The sequence below is a fragment of the Carassius gibelio genome, chromosome A6 (genome assembly GCF_023724105.1).
Source record: "Carassius gibelio isolate Cgi1373 ecotype wild population from Czech Republic chromosome A6, carGib1.2-hapl.c, whole genome shotgun sequence".
NCBI lineage: Eukaryota > Metazoa > Chordata > Actinopteri > Cypriniformes > Cyprinidae > Carassius > Carassius gibelio.
The window spans coordinates 30702648-30721717 of record NC_068376.1 but is presented as its reverse complement, the minus strand read 5'-3'; the positions used below and the strand labels follow the sequence as shown (position 1 = coordinate 30721717).

General features: G+C 32.0%; 1 protein-coding gene across 5 annotated transcripts in view; it reads right to left on the bottom strand.

The window, feature by feature from the left end:
- Positions 1-19070, bottom strand: part of LOC128016055 (thymocyte selection-associated high mobility group box protein TOX) — a 110514-nt gene that overhangs the window by 23955 nt on the left and 67489 nt on the right. For all 5 annotated transcript variants that reach the window (XM_052600404.1, XM_052600408.1, XM_052600405.1 and 2 more), the window contains one exon: positions 15996-16253. In XM_052600404.1, the coding sequence (XP_052456364.1) occupies positions 15996-16253 (258 nt within the window). The remainder of the gene's footprint in view (positions 1-15995; positions 16254-19070) is intronic.

The window sequence follows — 19070 nt, the reverse complement described above, 5'->3', positions numbered from 1 at the left end:
GCACATTTAGATGACATATTGAATATTTGTTTTTAATGCCGGTGGTTTGCAGAGAAACTGATCGATAAGTGAGAGTGAAGAAGAAAACAGGCGAGCGAGCGAGAGACAGAGACAAACACACAGAGAGAGAGAGAGAGAGAGAGAGAGAGCAGGTTGGATGGCTGTACAAACATGATCATGAAACAGTCTCACAAAGGTTAGCGGTTGCCATAGGTACAGTATGCTAATTACTTAATGGTATAATCCTTGATGGGGGGATGGTGATGCTGTTCGGAGCAGGTCATGTGACTATATTTATCTTGTTTAAACGCAGGAATGATTTATGTTACCTACATGTGAAGAAACTGAGTTATTCTGAGATGGTTCCAATTTATTAATCTTAAAACATATTATTGGAGATATGTTATAAAGATCTCATTGATTCATATTTTTGCTCACTTTTTAAAGAATAATTTCACTGTATCAGACTATATGATACGATATCAAATATCAAATACGATACAAGACCAAAACACTTAAGTTTTTTCGTACCCCTTAAGCAATTACGTTTTAACAAATCAATCTCATTTTAAAAGCTTGATTTTGTTCAATTTCCCAGACAGAGAGTCTTAATTTTGCTTCTCAAGTAAATGCATTGTGTTTTAATGATGTTGAAGTATTTATACTGGAAAACAAGACAAAAAAACACTGGTTTTTAGTTGTGGAAAGCGTTTAAGACACATGCACGCACCCAATAACAATTTAGAGAGACTCTCTGTTAGGAAACTTCATTTCCTGTTCCTCTGTTGTGTCTTGAGCTCTTTTTTTGTTCATCGAGTGCAAATAACAATTATGAGCTTCACACTGAATGTGTGCGATATTTCAGCGCTATTGTCTGTGATTTTTACCGCTTTACCTCAAAAACAGAGTAAAGAGATGTTTGAGGTCACATTCATCAAGTATGCATGCTTTATTCCATCCAATTTAGCACAGAAATTTACTAAAACTAAAACTAGAATAGATTTTAGTTTAGAACTGAAATGAAATTAGTTAGAATTAAATATTTAAAATATAATAGACATAACTAAAACTAAAAAACTAAAATAAATTAGAAAAAAAAAGACAAAAGCACATAACCAAATGACTAAATCTATAATAAATAAAAAATATTTAAAACAAAATAAAAATGACAAAAGCACATAACAGAATGACTAAATCTTAAAAATAAAATTGAAATATTTTATAAATAAAATAAAAATGACAAAAGCACATATGAAAATTAGTAGACCTGAAATAAAAATAGAAATATAAAATAGAGAAAATCACTTACAATTACTATAATGTAAACTAAGATTTTAAATATGAACATGAACATGTAAAATGTAAAAAGATAATTTTAGATAAATAAATAATAAAATATATAAATAATAATAATAATAATAATAGCACATAAATAATACTGGCACACTGCACAGTAAATACTTCACTAGTATGTGGTCTGATCTGATGGATGGACGGACGGATAGATAGATAGATAGATAGATAGATAGATAGATAGATAGATAGATAGATAGATAGATAGATAGATAGATAGATAGATAGATAGATAGATAGATAGCATTTTGCAAAAAATAATGCAACTATGTATCAAATCATGCATAGTTAGAAAAAAAAAGATTTTGAAAAGGGCAGAGAAAACAGTTTGTGCAGGTGCAACAAATTTACCTGTTGATTTAGACAGATGTCAATCAGCAAAAGATCAAATAAAATAAAATAATGCAAGCTGTGCAGTTCATAATGACATGATGCATTTGACGCTGGTTCTGTGATTCTGATGTAAAACGAGTCCTGAAGCACAAGGCCTGATGGGAAGGCTCTCTCTCTCTCTCTCTCTCTCTCTCTCCCTCTCTCTCCCTCTCTCTCCCTCTCTCTCTCTCTCTCTCAGATTGGACACATCTTGTTGGGAGTGATGGCTCACTCCACGCAGGTTCACAGTTGCTGTTGTAAAATCACAGAGCGGTTAATTGAAACAAATGAGTATAATAATAGCACATTATCCCGGCAGGCTCGCGCCGTGGCAGCTTTAATTAGACTGATCTCTGGAGCTCCAGCCGTAAACACAAGGGATTCTCGTCTCGTCCTGCCCTCGCCGTGACTCTCGTTCTCCTCGAGGGCAGAACATGAAACCTCCCTCTCAGCTCTGCCCGCGGGGGTCATTTACAACAGCGCTCCCAGTGCTAATAACAGGGCCAGTTCATAAATCAAGCGCTGGTTAGATCTGTAAGCAAACTCAACCTGTCGTCCCCGAAGACGTGTGAGATGTGTGAACGGAAGATGCTTACAAAGCGCCGCTCTTTGCTCTCCACGCTGAACTAAACCTCAGCTGATCACAGTCTCAAACGGGGCTCGGATTCAGCAATCATTTTACTGGATGCCCTACTGTACGGTGAAACATGCCTAAAAATACTGCATTTATTTGATTAAAAATACAGTACGTTTGTGAAACATTATTACAGTTTTCTTAATGTGAATATCTGTTAAAGTGTCATTTATAGCTCTGAATTTTCAGCATATTCAGTGTGGACTTTTTGACTTCCAGTGTCGTGCTGCATGATATTTTTGTGGGAACCGTAAATATTTTTATTTTTAGGATTCAAAAATGAATAGAAAGTTCAAAAGAGCAGCATTTCTTTGAAATACAGTGTAATCTGTTTTTTTTTTTTTTTTTTTTTTTACATTTGATCAATTTAATGCGTCACTGAAGAAGAATCATATTCATTTACTTCAAAATATGTATAAAAATATTTTATATATTTTTTAAATATATTTAATATTTATATAATAATCATATATTTCATATTTTTAAACAATTATTAATTATACTAAAAAAAATATATTTTGCCATTTTTTATTATGTAATGCTTTTTCAAATTTCTTTCAAAAAATATTATGTATGTATATATATATATATATATATATATAGTTCATTTCTGGAAAAGACAGACATTCTTGTTTCACATATTTAATGATAATCATGTGTAAACCAATAATTGATCCTAATAATAACCATAGTCCAAAGAACCAATGCTATTTTTGGTTAGTTTTGTCTGTTGATAAGTTGATCGCATGTTGTTTTCTTATATATATAATCTTCCAGACCTCAAGATCTGCAGAAGGAGATAAACACGGCAGAAAAACACAAAAGCTCAATTTCGATTTCATGGCTCTTAATGTTAATAACATTGATGGGAGGAGCAGACTGCAGGCAACAATTGAAATCATTTGATTGAATCTTTATTTCATGGCTGGGACAGTTTTATTGCATTATATTCCAATTCAATTAACTGGGATGTAAATCTGAGGCGAGAGACGGAGAGAGAGAAGACAGAGACTTATACGTGTTCGTTACAACACGCAAACACACGTGTTCATCTGGATCCGAACTGATCAGTGTGGGCCAAAACAACAAATCACTTTCATGTGTTTAATAAGCTTCTGCTGCAATACGGTTCTGCTCCAAACGGGAGGAAAACAAACAAGAACAACAAGCTGACAAACAACGGCTTTAGTAGAGACGCTTTGTTGCGTGTCATGTTCATATGGACTGTGTGTGTGTGTGTGTGTGTGTGTGTGTGTGTGTGTAATGAGGCTAAAACTACAAACACTATAAAGCTACAGGACGGTCTGTGTTTACAGCCTCAGCGGGACACAACACAGTCTCACTGCAATCACACAGATGATATTCTGCCGTATACAGAAGTCAGGCTTATTTTACTGTGATCATGATCTGAAGAGGAACATCGCGCGTTCTGATCCTAGCCAGTGTTTGAGTTATAGATGCAATCTCGATGGATAAATGGCACGACCACGGTCTTCTTTTGGCCTGAATCTAAAGCAGCGTCACATGCATGTTGTTACTGTTAACTAAAATGATTAGAAATCTAAATGAATGAACTTAACTACAATTTAAATATTAGACCAGCTTAAGTTAAACCAGTTGTTATAATGAAGAAAAATATATTAGAATGAAATAAAATATTTTAAAATTTCTTAAAATAAATAAATTATAAATAGAAATAAATATAAAATAAATATTATATTAATGACATTTATAATTAATATTATTAAAATAATATAAAAATATTTTACAGCATGCATGTATATATATATATATATATTTTTTTTTTTTTATATATTCACTCATGTGTATGTGCCATGTGCATAAAAATAAATAAAAATAAAAATTACAAAAGCACATAAAAATCACAAAAAATTAACCGAGGTTAAAAAGCTAATTCTGGAAAAATCATTAATAAATACCATAAAAGAATATAAAAAATAATACATTGATAAATTAACATGAACATCAGCAGCAATTTTGAATCTCTTTTTTGATTATTTGATGTTTAAACTAAAATTAAATACGTTTAAATAAACTTTTAATGTAATTAAAATATAAAATAACAATAATTTTTTTGACATCAAAATAATGTTTTTGTTTTAATATTTTCATTCAAATATAATAATTGAATTGTAATGATTTTTTTTATAATAATAATAAAAAAAATAATATCTGACTTTTTAGCATACTGCATGAAATGTTTATCATAGAATAACTACAGTTAAAAACAATATAGTATGCAGTGTTTAAGTGCAGTATGCATTCAATTAGTATTCAATTCTGAACACAATCAACAATACTTGATGCAGCGGCCAAAAACAACAATTTAAAGCGTTCTGCAAATGAGCCCTTAGCAGACAGCTGCCTATTTAGACAGCAGACAGCAGAGAGCTCACTAGGTTTGAGAAGAGAGTGGATATATTTCTCAGGCTTCCCTCCTTGTTTCTGCGAGCAGAGTTTGACATGACGGCTCTGAAATCACTTTGGTAGAAGAGAGACGGCCGACAGAAGGAAAGAACATTTCTACTACATCTAATGAGAAACGAAGCCTGTAGTCACACACACACACACACACACACACACTCTCTCGGCAGGGTGTCGCAGCAACAATTAGGCTCATTTAAGGATGATTAGTAAGTGCGTTCACTCCTTCTTCACACATGCTCGGCATGTGTTCGTGACAGAAAGCGTAATCCAAACCCTTGCTTTAGCTCAAAGTCATCTGTTCTGCACTTTCTGCTTTATACATCTGAGCGGCAGACTTTAAGATGTGAAAGAGTCCTGAACAACTGACTCTAACTAAACAGACTGAAGGCAAACTGAAGCAATGAGACGAAATACTGGAAGTGTTTCAGATTCGCCTGAAATCAAAGGTCAGAGTTGAATTGATCTGACCTCCAAATACAGATTCATTTTATAGATCTATACTTTCGCTGTATGACAATTATTGACTCGTTCGGGTCTCTTTTCAATACTTATGTTAAGGGGAATAAAACAAATAAAACTTTACTGAAACTGGAACTAAACTAACTAACTAAAATTAAACCATCAAAATAATAATAATAATAATAATAATAATAATAATAATAATAATAATAATAATAATAATAATAATAATAATAATAATAAAATAAAATGCACCATATATATACTGACTACATGCATATATTTAATTTAATTTAATTTAATTTAATTTAATTTAATTTAATTTATTTTATTTTATTTTATTTATAGATCTGTATATGTACTTTACTTAAAATATAATATATGAAAAAGTATTTTATTTTAGCTACAGTATTTGAAAAGGCAACATTTCTCATCTTCATTTAGTTTAACTTGATGTACTAAAATATCTAAAACTTAAATAAAATTGAATAAAAGCTATACAGATATATATATATATATATATATATATATATATATATATATATATATATATATATATATATATATATATAAAATACTAATAATCACAACGAGAAAAATGCAACTAAATTACTAAAATATTTAAGTAATAAAAAATAATAACAAAAACTATTTTAGTGAAACTGCCGGGACCTTGATTCTCAACTCAAAGTGTCTCAACTTAAAGCAACAGATGTCAGATTTTAAGTCAGAAGAACAAATCATCCGTTCTGTTTTTATCTCTCGTTATTTTAGGGGAAACGTTTGAGACGACGCTACACAACAGAAGACTCCATGAAGTCTCTCGAGCATCATCTGAGCAATATTCCTGCAGTTTCTCAGCATCAGCTGATGTGTGTCCAGATACATGCGGCGTGCAGGAAAATAGACGTGATTTCATGCTTTGATAAGAAAACGAGAAACATAAAGCAGGCCTTCTTTATCAGCCGTGGTTGTTTCTGCTGTATCAGACAGACACCTCTGTGCATCTCCTCCTGTTTCCCTCTCGATAAGGACATTATGGAGAATACTATAGATATGCTGACTTCAAATCAAATCACTTCGTTTCCAAGCAACAACTAACGTCCTTCCCAATAGTGCTGCTCTTTTTCCAGTAAACAATGAGACGAGAAGCAAACAACACCACTGACAAACTCTCCTGGAATTACTCACATGCCACATCTTTCAGAGTTGCTGAAATTTTGCGTCCAGTCTGATTTGAATGTGACTTTATGAACACTTCCAGGAAAAAAAGGTACAAAAGGTGTCACTTGGGTGAAAGAGTCTTTCAAAAGATACTTAAATGTACAATTTAGGCACAAATATGTATAATTTAGGGACAAGTCTGTACATTTAAGATACTAAAATGCATGCTTCAGGGGTAAATAAGGGACAAAAGTGTACCTTTTTGAAAGGATACTTTCCCAGTGACAGCTTTTGTACCTTTTGTCTTTTTTTGAGAGTGTATAATTAAATGCTCTGCAAATTAAAATACAAAAGATGATTGACACACACACACACACACACACACACACACACACACACACACACACACACACACACACACACACACACACACAGGCACACACACACACACACACACACACACACACACACACACACACTATAGAAAGAACTAAAAAGAACTAAATGAAATCTGTAAATGACGCCTTGATTAGCACAATCCGAAGCCTAATGGACTTTATTAGAGAGCAGAGATAAATCCTAATGAGAAAAAAAACCACACTCTCTTTTTTTCCTCCTTTTTCTTCCCCCATTTTTTTTTTTTTTTTTATATAATGAAATTGGAAAATAACTTCTATTTCTTTAAAACATTTCTTAATACACAAGCCTGCTCTCATATCATATTGCGCAGAAGGAAATAAGGCACCTTCTCCCAGGAGATAATAAAAGAATTGAATTTTTCCTTATCGGCCCGGTCATCTATTTTTCCACGGAATGCTATTACTTGCCGCCTGCGGTTGCTAGGCAACAGGAAATATTAATAGGGGCTTTTATTAGGCAGGCTTTCACAGTGCAGCACTAAAAAGAAGAAGTGGAAAACATGAATGTATTACATAAATCTAAAGCTTTTGCGCAAGTCTATGTTTCCCTCTTGATTTATCGCACCTTCCCCTCATTTATGGGAAACAGCGGTGTGAAATAAGAAAATGGTACATTACCCTGAAGGACTATTTGAAAATAAATAATCGCAAAGGTGAAAAGAAAGCTGTTTAAGAACCAGGGGGGTTTCTTCTCCTCCTCTCTCTCTCTCTCCCTCTCTCTCTTTCTCAATGTTTTGTACGAGGCCAGGTTTCTCAGGGCCTATTGAACAGCCCGATGTTTTCCCCTGTTTTCTCCGGATCCATCAATCATCGGTGTAATATTCCTCGCAGGAAATGCATTCTATTACGCTCTTTGAACTGCGATGGAGGGAAAGAAAATAAAAGATATTAATAGATCCATAAAGCATTTCCGCTACCAATGTAATCCCTGAGTTGTGCGGCGATGCAAATATCTTTTGCTTTATATTGATTAATCGCACATCGTTCCATCCACTCCCCATTCCTCCGTCTCTCTCTCTCTCTCTCTGTCTCTATGTCTCTCTCTCTATGTCTCTCTCTCTCTGTGGAAAGGCAGCCTCGTGTCAAACCTGACAGATGCCATAAACCCTTTCGGTGGGCATTTTATTTTCAAATCTTTGGGTGGAATTCAACAAAAATACATTTGATTAAAGCCGCTCGAAGGCTGGACGGCCGCAAATAGCCTGAGAGTTTGGGCAGGCCGTCATCTTCAGGCTATTTCTGGCCGAGTCCCGACCGCAGGACGGTTCATTCAGCCGGTGATGAATCTAGCAGTCCAAGTACAGGCTGGAAAACCATTACTCTGTTCACAGGCCTCACAGGAAAAAAATTGAGAGCTCGAGTGAAAATGAAAAAAGTTTGCATCTATTCACAGTCATGCATTTGGCAGATTCTTTTAATCCGGAGCATGCATGTGTTTTACATGCATTCATGCTTTGAGTGACAGTTTAGCACGCTTTTCAGTCGAATGCAACATTATGAGTTAAAAATAAACTTGAACCTCTTGAACATGAACAAAACCTGATGATGAATTGAGACGATCTGAGCTTCAGTAAAGATTAACATCTAACTGTCTGTGCAGCATTGACACTCATTTACCTACTTTTGTTTTTTATGGTCTCTGACTTATGGAAACTTGTTAGCAAAAAAAAAAAAAAAAACTTTTTATCTCAAATTTTTTTATTTTTTTTTTATTTTTTATTTTGCAATTCTGACTTCATCAGAATCAGAATCATGATATATAAACCCGCAATTGGGATAAAACAGAGATTTTTTGTACTCCATGGCAGAATTGGGAGATTATTGTTATTGTTGTGCCTTGTTATTGTTAAAAAGATTAAAAAATCTCACAATTCAGACTTTTTTCTTTTGATTCTAGGTTTTTATCTCTCAATTGCAAGATATAATTATAAAATATACAAGATATAATTGCAAGATATACAGTAGAGAAGAAAAGCAAAAATTGTGAAATGTGAACTCAAAATTGCAAGAAGCTTATGACTTCTTTTCCCCTCAAAGTTTATATCTCTTAGAAATGCACGAAACTCTGAACTGTGAAATAAAAAGTCATAGTTAGACTTTTTATTGATTTATTTATATTCCATGGCAGAAACAGGCTTCCATACAGACTTCTGCACTGCCACATTAACATAATTAAAACTGAAACTGAATATATAACTAATGCTTTTGTTTGTCATCTGTATTGACACCAAAGCACCAGTTTTCATTCATGGAGGAAACAAAAAAACACAAAAACGTTTAGCTACAGACTAAACTATTCTATGATACAACATACATTCAAGGACACATTCTCCAAGCCATTGCTGTAAATGAACTCTATGCTTCTGCTAATTATTCTCCTGCTAATTACATGATATTTTTACTCACTTGATTGCCCTTGAAATTTCATTGAAAACAAGTGACATTTCATTAACGAAACATGTTGCTTTCAAAATCCACATCTGCTAAATTGCTCAAATCATTAGGTTGGCATACATTTTTTTCCACGTTAGCTTACATTATAACAAAGCTTGCTGTGAAGCTTTTCTTTCCTAATGAGATATTTGTACAGTAAAGTACAGTAAAGCGGCCGTGATCAGATCATGTTCATTGCCTGAAGGGCAAAAAAGTCAAAAAATATATATAAAATTACGAGTACGTTTTACAAGAAAATACTATTTTATTCTTTCTACTTTTAAATTGTATGTTTATTTAAATGTGTTACTTTCCAGTTCTGCAATAATATGTAAAAAAACAAAAACCATGTGCTAGTAATTTCTGAGCGAAAACTGTTTAAAATGTTAAATTTTTTTATAGCATGCATTTATGAATCCTAACATAAAAAAACAAACAGATCAGTCATTTACACACAGGACAACAACCTGATTTTTAACTATCACTAAACCTAGTTAGCAAGGACAAATTAAGACGACTTGTGAACGTTTATTCTTTTATTGCACTGAAAGTAACTTGATATTTAAAGGCATCGCTCACAAGAAAATTCAATTTAACACTTTAATGCACAATGCACTATGATGGTATGTACATTGCAATACATTACATCTATTAATAAATAAATATAAATCCATTATAGTATTTGAAGGTTTGCTTGTCATTTGTTTTAATGCATTATACTTTCTAAAGGTGTTACAATGCATATTAATTGTGGCTACAATCATGGGATCATACGATGCATTATTACAATGCATATTTAATGCATTAATAATAGTACGCTTGGATGACTTTAATGCTCAGAAACTAGAAGTACTCTGGTTGCATCGTCAACTTTGTTTGCTTATCAAGTTAAGACGTCCTAAATTAACAGTAAAGAGTGCTGCTCTAGATATTTATACTTCTTCAGAAGCACAAACGCTGTTATGGAGATGGAAGTTGTGTGCATGCAGCAGTGCTCCATCTAAATTGTTTGATATACTTTAAAAAGCTCTTAGTACTGATGACATTCCATTCAAAGCAGTTTTCCTTTTATCCCGGTGCTGTGTTCAGTCACTCAACCTCTTTATACCCCTCCCTTCCTCCTCGTCGTTTCTCTATCACTCTTTCTGCCCCTCCAGCCCATCTCTCTCCATCTCTTTTCTCTGACAGTCTCTCTCGCTCTGCACAGCTCTAATGAAAAAAGATCTTCTACTCCAGATGGAAGATGAAACCTAATGGCTTTTCTTCTCTTCTGGAGACCGAATATATGCACTGACCCCCTGATGGCAGAGATTCATTTCATCAGCACAAGGTTCGGAAAACTGCATATACAGGTCCACTAACATGACTGACCAAAACAGACCAGAGTCATTTGTTTAGGAAATTGCGAATAAAAATATGAAAGAGAATAGTATGTGGAGGGGATTTTGGTCATTTGAAATGTACACGGATGAGGCAAACTGGGCCAGAAACAGAAGCATTTGCAAATGTAAACATCTCTTATTTCTATATTGAGAATAAAGAAAAGACTACTTATATTGGGAGGACAAATAAGCCATTGCTTGATCATCATTGCAGATGTCAAACAGAACATGAAACATAAAAATTAACTAAACGAAACTGAAATCAGAACAAGAAAAAAAAGAAAAACAGAACAAAAAACTGAACTGATCGGAAAACAAAAATAAACAAAACAGAACAAAAAAACAAAAACAACAGAACAGAACAGAAAACAAACCACAAAGCAAAACACAAAACTGAACACAAAAAGAAGAAAATAAATCCGAACAAACTAGAAAAAAACACACAAAACGAAAGAATAAACAGAACAAAACAAAGCAAAAAAATAAAACGAAACAAAACAGAACGGATTAAAAAAATAGAAGACAAGACCAGAACAGAAACCTAAACAGAGAACAAAACTGAACACAAAACAAAACAATACGGAACACAAAACTAGAACAGAATAGAAAATAAAACACAAAACTGAACACATAACACAAAACAGAAGACAAACAGAACAAAACAAACAAAAAAACTGATTAGAACAGAAAACAAAAAGCAAAACACAAAACTAAACACGAAACTGAACACAAAATAGTAGAAAACTAATCAGAACAGAATAGAAAACAAAACAAAACAAAATAAAAAATAAACTAAAACACAAAAAACAGGACAAACAAAACAAAAACAAAAAAACCTGAACAACACACAAAAAATTAACAAAACACAAAACAGAACAAATTAGAAAACAAAACAAAATAAAACACAAAACTAAACACAAAACAAAAATAAAAAACTAAACAAACACACAAAACCGAACACAAAACCGAACGCAAAACAAAATAAAAAAATAAAAAAACACATAAAACCGAACACAAAACCGAACACAAAACAAAAGAAAAAACTAAACAAACACAAAACAGAAGACAAAACCAAACGCAAAACCGAACACAAAACCGAACACAAAACCGAACACAAAACAAAAGAAAAAACTAAACAAACACAAAACAGAAGACAAAACCGAACGCAAAACAAAATAAAAAAATAAAAAAACACATAAAACCGAACACAAAACAAAAGAAAAAACTAAACAAACACAAAACAGAAGACAAAACCGAACGCAAAACCGAACACAAAACCGAACACAAAACCGAACACAAAACAAAAGAAAAAACTAAACAAACACAAAACAGAAGACAAAACCGAACGCAAAACCGAACACAAAACCGAACACAAAACAAAAGAAAAAACTAAACAAACACAAAACAGAAGACAAAACCGAACGCAAAACCGAACACAAAACCGAACACAAAACCGAACACAAAACAAAAGAAAAAACTAAACAAACACAAAACAGAAGACAAAACCGAACGCAAAACCGAACACAAAAGAAAAAACTAAACAAACACATAACCGAACTCAAAACCGAACGCAAAAGAAAAAACTAAACAAACACAAAACTGAACGCAAAACAAAAGAAAAAACTAAACAAACACATAAAACCGAACTCAAAACTGAACTCAAAACCGAACGCAAAACAAAATAAAAAAATATAAAAACACAAAACAGAAGACAAAACCAAACTCAAAACCGAACGCAAAACAAAATAAAAAAATATAAAAACACAAAACAGAAGACAAAACCAAACACAAAACCGAACACAAAAGAAAAAACTAAACAAACACAAAACAGAAGACAAAACTGAACACAAAACAAAAGAAAAAACTAAACAAACACACAAAACCGAACTCAAAACTGAACGCAAAAGAAAAAACTAAACAAACACATAAAACCGAACACAAAAACGAACACAAAACAAAAGAAAAAGCTAAACAAACACAAAACAGAAGACAAAACCGAACGCAAAACAAAAGAAAAAAACAAACAAACACATAAAACACATAAAACCGAACACAAAATCGAACGCAAAACAAAAGAAAAAACTAAACAAACACAAAAAAACAGAAGACTAAACCGAACACAAAACAAAAGAAAAAAGTAAACAAACACACAAAACTAAAGACAGGACAGAACACATTGTTTGTGGCAGCACTGATGTTTGTATGCCATCGCTCTACTGAACAAGACAAAATCTACAATTTCATTTCATCAAACTGAGACTGAGGCAAAGGTCATAAAAGGTCAAAGTAAAGCGTGAGATGTTATCAGCATCGCAATGAATAGGGCACAATACATATTTCCCATGTATACAGCTCACAGAGCATATAGTTTTTCGAAACATGATTGGTTTTAGCATTGTTATTACAGGCATATAAACCTGACGAATGCCTCAACCAGAAATATACAGCACAAATACTGCAGAACATAATCACTACATGGTTACAGAAGGTTGCTTGGGGAAGAAATGGGAATAAAATGGCAGTCCATCACGGTGAGTCTATGGCGTCATTTGGTGGAGTATTATTGACTAGCACACTCTATTCACCCGCTCGATGGGTGTCAATATAGAAATGGGATCTTGAAATGAAAGAATGGTTGATTTAATGCATTCTGGAAGCTCAAGAAATTGCATGCATAGATTCATACGGCTGCAGAACCGCTGTCATGCTGCCTGATGTCTATTATAAGTGGCTTCTTTTGTAGAGACTCATTAGAAGAATGACTAAAGTTGAGTTGAATTTAAATTATGTCCTGCTTTTGCTTTGAATTCCAGTTTTATAATCAAAAGTAAGAAATAATAAAGCCCTGGTATATAAAAGATGTGAATCTCACAAAATCTGTCCAGTGCTACTTCAATCTTATAGCAGTGTAATATTTATTAATATTTTGGATTTGCTTTTATTTTAAATTTTAGTTAGTTTTAGTAATTTTTTACATGCTTTTAAAATATATATATTATTCTTTTATATTTCAATTTAGATTTTTTTATATGCATTTAATACTTAGCATTTAAAGTTAAATATATATTTCTTTAGTAGTTTAAGTAATTTTTTTACATGCTTTAAAAAATATTATTCTTTTATATTTCAATTAAGATTTTTTTATATGCATTTAATACTTAGCATTTAAAGTTAAATATATATATTTCTTAAGTAGTTTAAGTAATTTTTTTACATGCTTTAAAAAATGTTATTCTTTTATATTTCAATTTAGATTTTTTTATATGCATTTAATACTTAGCATTTAAAGTTAAATATATATATTTCTTTAGTAGTTTAAGTAATTTTTTTACATGCTTTAAAAAATATTATTCTTTTATATTTCAATTAAGATTTTTTATATGCATTTAATACTTAGCATTTAAAGTTTAATATATTTTTAGTACTAAAGTAATATTTTATTAATATTTTGAATCAGCATTAATGTTTAATTTTAGTTATTATTTAAGAAATTTTGTTACATGCTTTTTTAATTGTCTATTTCTGTTTAGCTTTATTTTTATTGCAATTTTAGCAATGTTAGTACTTAGTTAATCTAAAAGAGTGCAATTCGACATTAAAGAAGAATTCCCCAGTATTATTTTAGTATTACAGTAGCATATTTATTAATATTTTTAATCAGCTTTTATTTTTTTATTTTAATTAGTTTGAGTAAAAATTTTTTTTGTAAATTAAAAAAATATTTCTGTTTAGCTTTAACTGATTTTTATTTCAGTTTTAGTAATTTTATTCAGTGTTCAATTCATTTTATTTTTTCAGTTCATTTTTTCAGTTCAGCTAAGTTCAATCTTTGACTTACAACTTTGAAAAATATATTTATATATATTTATTTTCTTTTATTTCAACTTGATTTCAATTAATATTTCAGTCCAAAACCACTAGTAAGAAATAGGATTATTATAGTGAAATACACATTTATTTTGCACTGTTTTCCCAGCGTTTCTGAACGATCCTGTGGATTTCTCCGTTTTATGAGAGAGTTTCCACAGATGGCAGATTTGACGACACTCCTGATATTTCTTTACAGCCATCAGAGTCTGTGTTAAGCAACAAAACACAAAGTAATGAGCTCTGGATATGAGGAGGAGGAGTCAGTGCCACTGACAGAGATGAATTTACCCACAATGACTGATGCATCCACATTATCTCTCTCTTACAATGCGATTAGGGAATGGTTAGAAGAGACGAAGGCCTTATGTGGTCAGTTAGAGGGTCAAAAAACAACTATCACTTCATTCACCTATTCGTTCTGTGTCACTCATACAAATACAGTCCTGCCATTCAACCAAAATAACCAATCATCACATCATATATAACCCTACATCCACCCAAAAATCAATTCAAAAATCACAGTAAGCTGAAGATGCACATGTAAAAGGTTTACTTTCCTCACAATATCCTGCCTGAAATACCATTTATGGAAGGTACAATCCATTTTTAATCATGCAACACATCATCTGCATAAAATTTGCATATGCATATTGTTATCTAGTTGATTACATTGTCTGTTTTTATTTTTTGGTTCAAGAAACTATGAGAAACTACAGATTAAAAACTATATACATTTATATATATATATATATATATATATATATATATATATATATATATATATATATATATATTTGCTTCTAAATATGTATATAAAAAAATATAAAAAATATATATAAATAAAATATTCTATAATATATATTATAAAGTATTACAAATATTATAATTAATTTAAAATATAATATATTTAATACATAATACATGCATAATATATGCATAATTAAATATTTAAATAAATTTTCATATTTTAATAGTACAATAATAAATATTATATTTATTTCTAATAAAAATAAACTATAAGAAAAAAAAAATATTTATTTATAATATAAACAATTATGTACATTATAAATTTGAGCTAAATTTGAGGTTGACAAACATTTTTGACATTTCGTTCCCAATTCAAGTCAACAGAGGGTACTTTAATAGGAAACAGACTAACAGTAATTCTACTAAACTACTAAATAAAAATTCAAAGTGCACACACAAATATCGTATGCCAGAGCTCAATTAAACTGATCTATTTGCACTGATAATTAATAAAATAATATTCATAATTAGACACTTCCTTTGACTTCATCTGCCTTTTAAGATCGTGAGCTCATTGCAGTGCATTCTGGGATTGCCTCATCCATAAACTGCTGTCTTATAAGGCCACATAACTGGTTTGGAGCAGTCTTGGTGCCAGGAGTGCAGCTATGAGACCTGACAGTGCTGTCTATGTAGGGCAGAAGCGGGACTCACCGAGGGCATCTGGCTGGACAGCAGGTGTCCGTCCTGGGCGAGCATGTTGGACATCATGAGGGCGGGCAGCTCGGGGTACGAGTATGGATTGATCAGGCCGTTGTGAGGGATGGAGTGACACAGGTAGCTGGACTCGGGGTCCATCAGGTGAAGCAGTGATGGCTCGGGGTGATTCGGAGGGGTTATAGGGGGGATCTCGTAGTCCTCGTCTCCTCCTCCTCCGCCGTTCCCGCTGCCCCCTCCCTGTCCGGAGTAATTCTGCAGCGGAGAAGAAAATAATAATTCAGTGGTGGTGTCTTGCCAAAATAAACACCATCATAAAATAAAATAAAATAAAATACTAAAACACTTAAAATAACACTTGTTTATTTACAATAAATAAAATATAACTTATTTAAATATAAAAACTAATACAAAAATTCTAAATGTCAAATAAATGTAAAAAAGGTAACCAATAATATAATAGTTTTAAATACACTAAATAAAATAATATAAAAAAATACAATGTATGTTCAGATTAAATAATTAAATAAATTATGTTCAAATAAAATAAAATAAATAAGTAAATAAAACACTAAAACACTAAAAATAATACATGTTTACTGTATATACAATAAATAAAATAAAATATAACTTGTTTAAATAAAAAAACTAATAAATAAATTCAAAATGTTCAAACAAAATAAAAGTTAAAATAAACAATAATATTAAAGTTTTAAAAACACAAAATAAAATAATATGTATAAAAAAATACAAAATGTATGTTCATATCAAATAATTAAATAAATTACATGTTTAAATAAAATAAAATAAATAAATAAATAAAACACTAAAACACTAAAAAAATAATACTTGTTTACTGTATATACAATAAATAAAAGAAAATATAACTTGTTTAAATAAAAAAAACGAATAAATAAATTCAAAATGTTCAAATAAAATAAAAGTCAAATAAAGTAAACAATAATAATATAGTTTTATATACAAAAAATAAAATAATATGTATTAAAAAATGCAATGCATGTTCAGATCAAATAATAAAATAAATTACAACATATTCAAATAAAATAAATGTAAATTAAATAGATAGGTGGAATAAATGAAATAAAATACAAATTATGTTCAAATGAAATAAATTATAACGTGTTAAAAAATGAAATAAAAAATTATAATAAAAAAACCTATTTGAAAACCCCTTGTATGTGTATGAGCAATAGTAGATGTGATGAATTGCTTTGTGGAGAGAGGCATAAACACAATTATATAAATATTATGCAGTTAAACAAGTAAGAATCGCTTTTTTGGACGTGCATCAGTTGGCAGCTTCCGATCTGGCTCTGGAATCATGGAAAGTTGCTGGAAATTCGGCATTTTCCCAATCAACTTTTGGAAGCGCAGACCATGTTTTCATAGCGCTAAAGTTTGTGCTGTTTTCTCCCATTGCCACAGGTCCGTATCCATGCTCGTGCCTCTCATCAGCAGCATCAATCTAACTTTGGACCCGACGGAGGAAGTATGCAACGTTCAATTCAGGAAAAAGGGAAAAGAGAGAGAGGGAAAGGGAGAGAGAGAGAGACAGAGAGAGAGATTGCCGGGGTATTCAAGAGGGAATGAAAAGCAATTTAGTAGGAGGCGATCTGACTGGAGCCCCGTCCATAATGACTGAGTCAAATTAATCATCAGAAATAATATTCCGCTGTCAACCATTCAAGAGCTTTTTTAATAGAATTTTTATGATTCATGTCTGCCCGTATACATCAAACAGTCAGTTCTGCAACATTTCAGAAATCAATTCAATATCATCTTTGTGTTGCCTGTCATCTTCGCCCGGAGAACGGCCATTTATCTTGCAAACAAATACTTTTAGCAAATACTCGGCCGTGGAGAAGAGGAGAGAGAGACGAGGATCGCGGGACCTCAGATTTCACCTTGACGCGGTACATTACTCAAATCACAAAGTTCTCCGAAATATATCACCCGTCTGAGCGTCTCCACGAGGATAAAACGCTAAACGATATTTTAAAAAGTGACTGAACTCACTCAGAAGAACGTTTTCATTGTTCAGAGATTGTTCTTTCATTGCTCTTGAAAACAAAAACACCAACATCATTTTTTTTCTTCTGTTGACAAAAACACCAAGGTGATACCATTGTACATGTCCAAAAACATGATTGTAGTACCATGGTAAAAGCCCAAAATACAACAGTAATACCATGGTACACAAAAACACCACGGTAGTACCATTGTACATGTCCAAAAAAATGATTGTAGTACCATGGTAAATGCCCAAAATACAACAGTAACACCATGGTACACAAAAACACTACGGTAATACCATTGTACATGTCCAAAAAAACGATGGTAGTACCATGGTAAATGCCCAAAATACAACAGTAACACCATGGTACACAAAAACACCACGGTAATACCATTGTACATGTCCAAAAAAACGATGGTAGTACCATGGTAAATGCCCAAAATACAACAGTAACACCATGGTACACAAAAACACCACGGTAATACCATTGTACATGTCCAAAAAAATGATTGTAGTACCATGGTAAAAGCCCAAAATACAACAGTAATACCATGGTACACAAAAACACTACGGTAATACCATTGTACATGTACAAAAAAACGATGGTAGTACCATGGTAAATGCCCAAAATACAACAGTAACACCATGGTACACAAAAACACTATGGTAATACCATTGTACATGTCCAAAAAAACGATGGTAGTACCATGGTAAATGCCCAAAATACAACAGTAACACCATGGTACACAAAAACACCACGGTAATACCATTGTACATGTCCAAAAAAACGATGGTAGTACCATGGTAAATGCCCAAAATACAACAGTAACACCATGGTACACAAAAACACCACAGTAATACCATTGTACATGTCCAAAAAAATGATTGTAGTACCATGGTAAAAGCCCAAAATACAACAGTAATACCATGGTACACAAAAACACTACGGTAATACCATTGTACATGTCCAAAAAAACGATGGTAGTACCATGGTAAATGCCCAAAATACAACAGTAACACCATGGTACACAAAAACA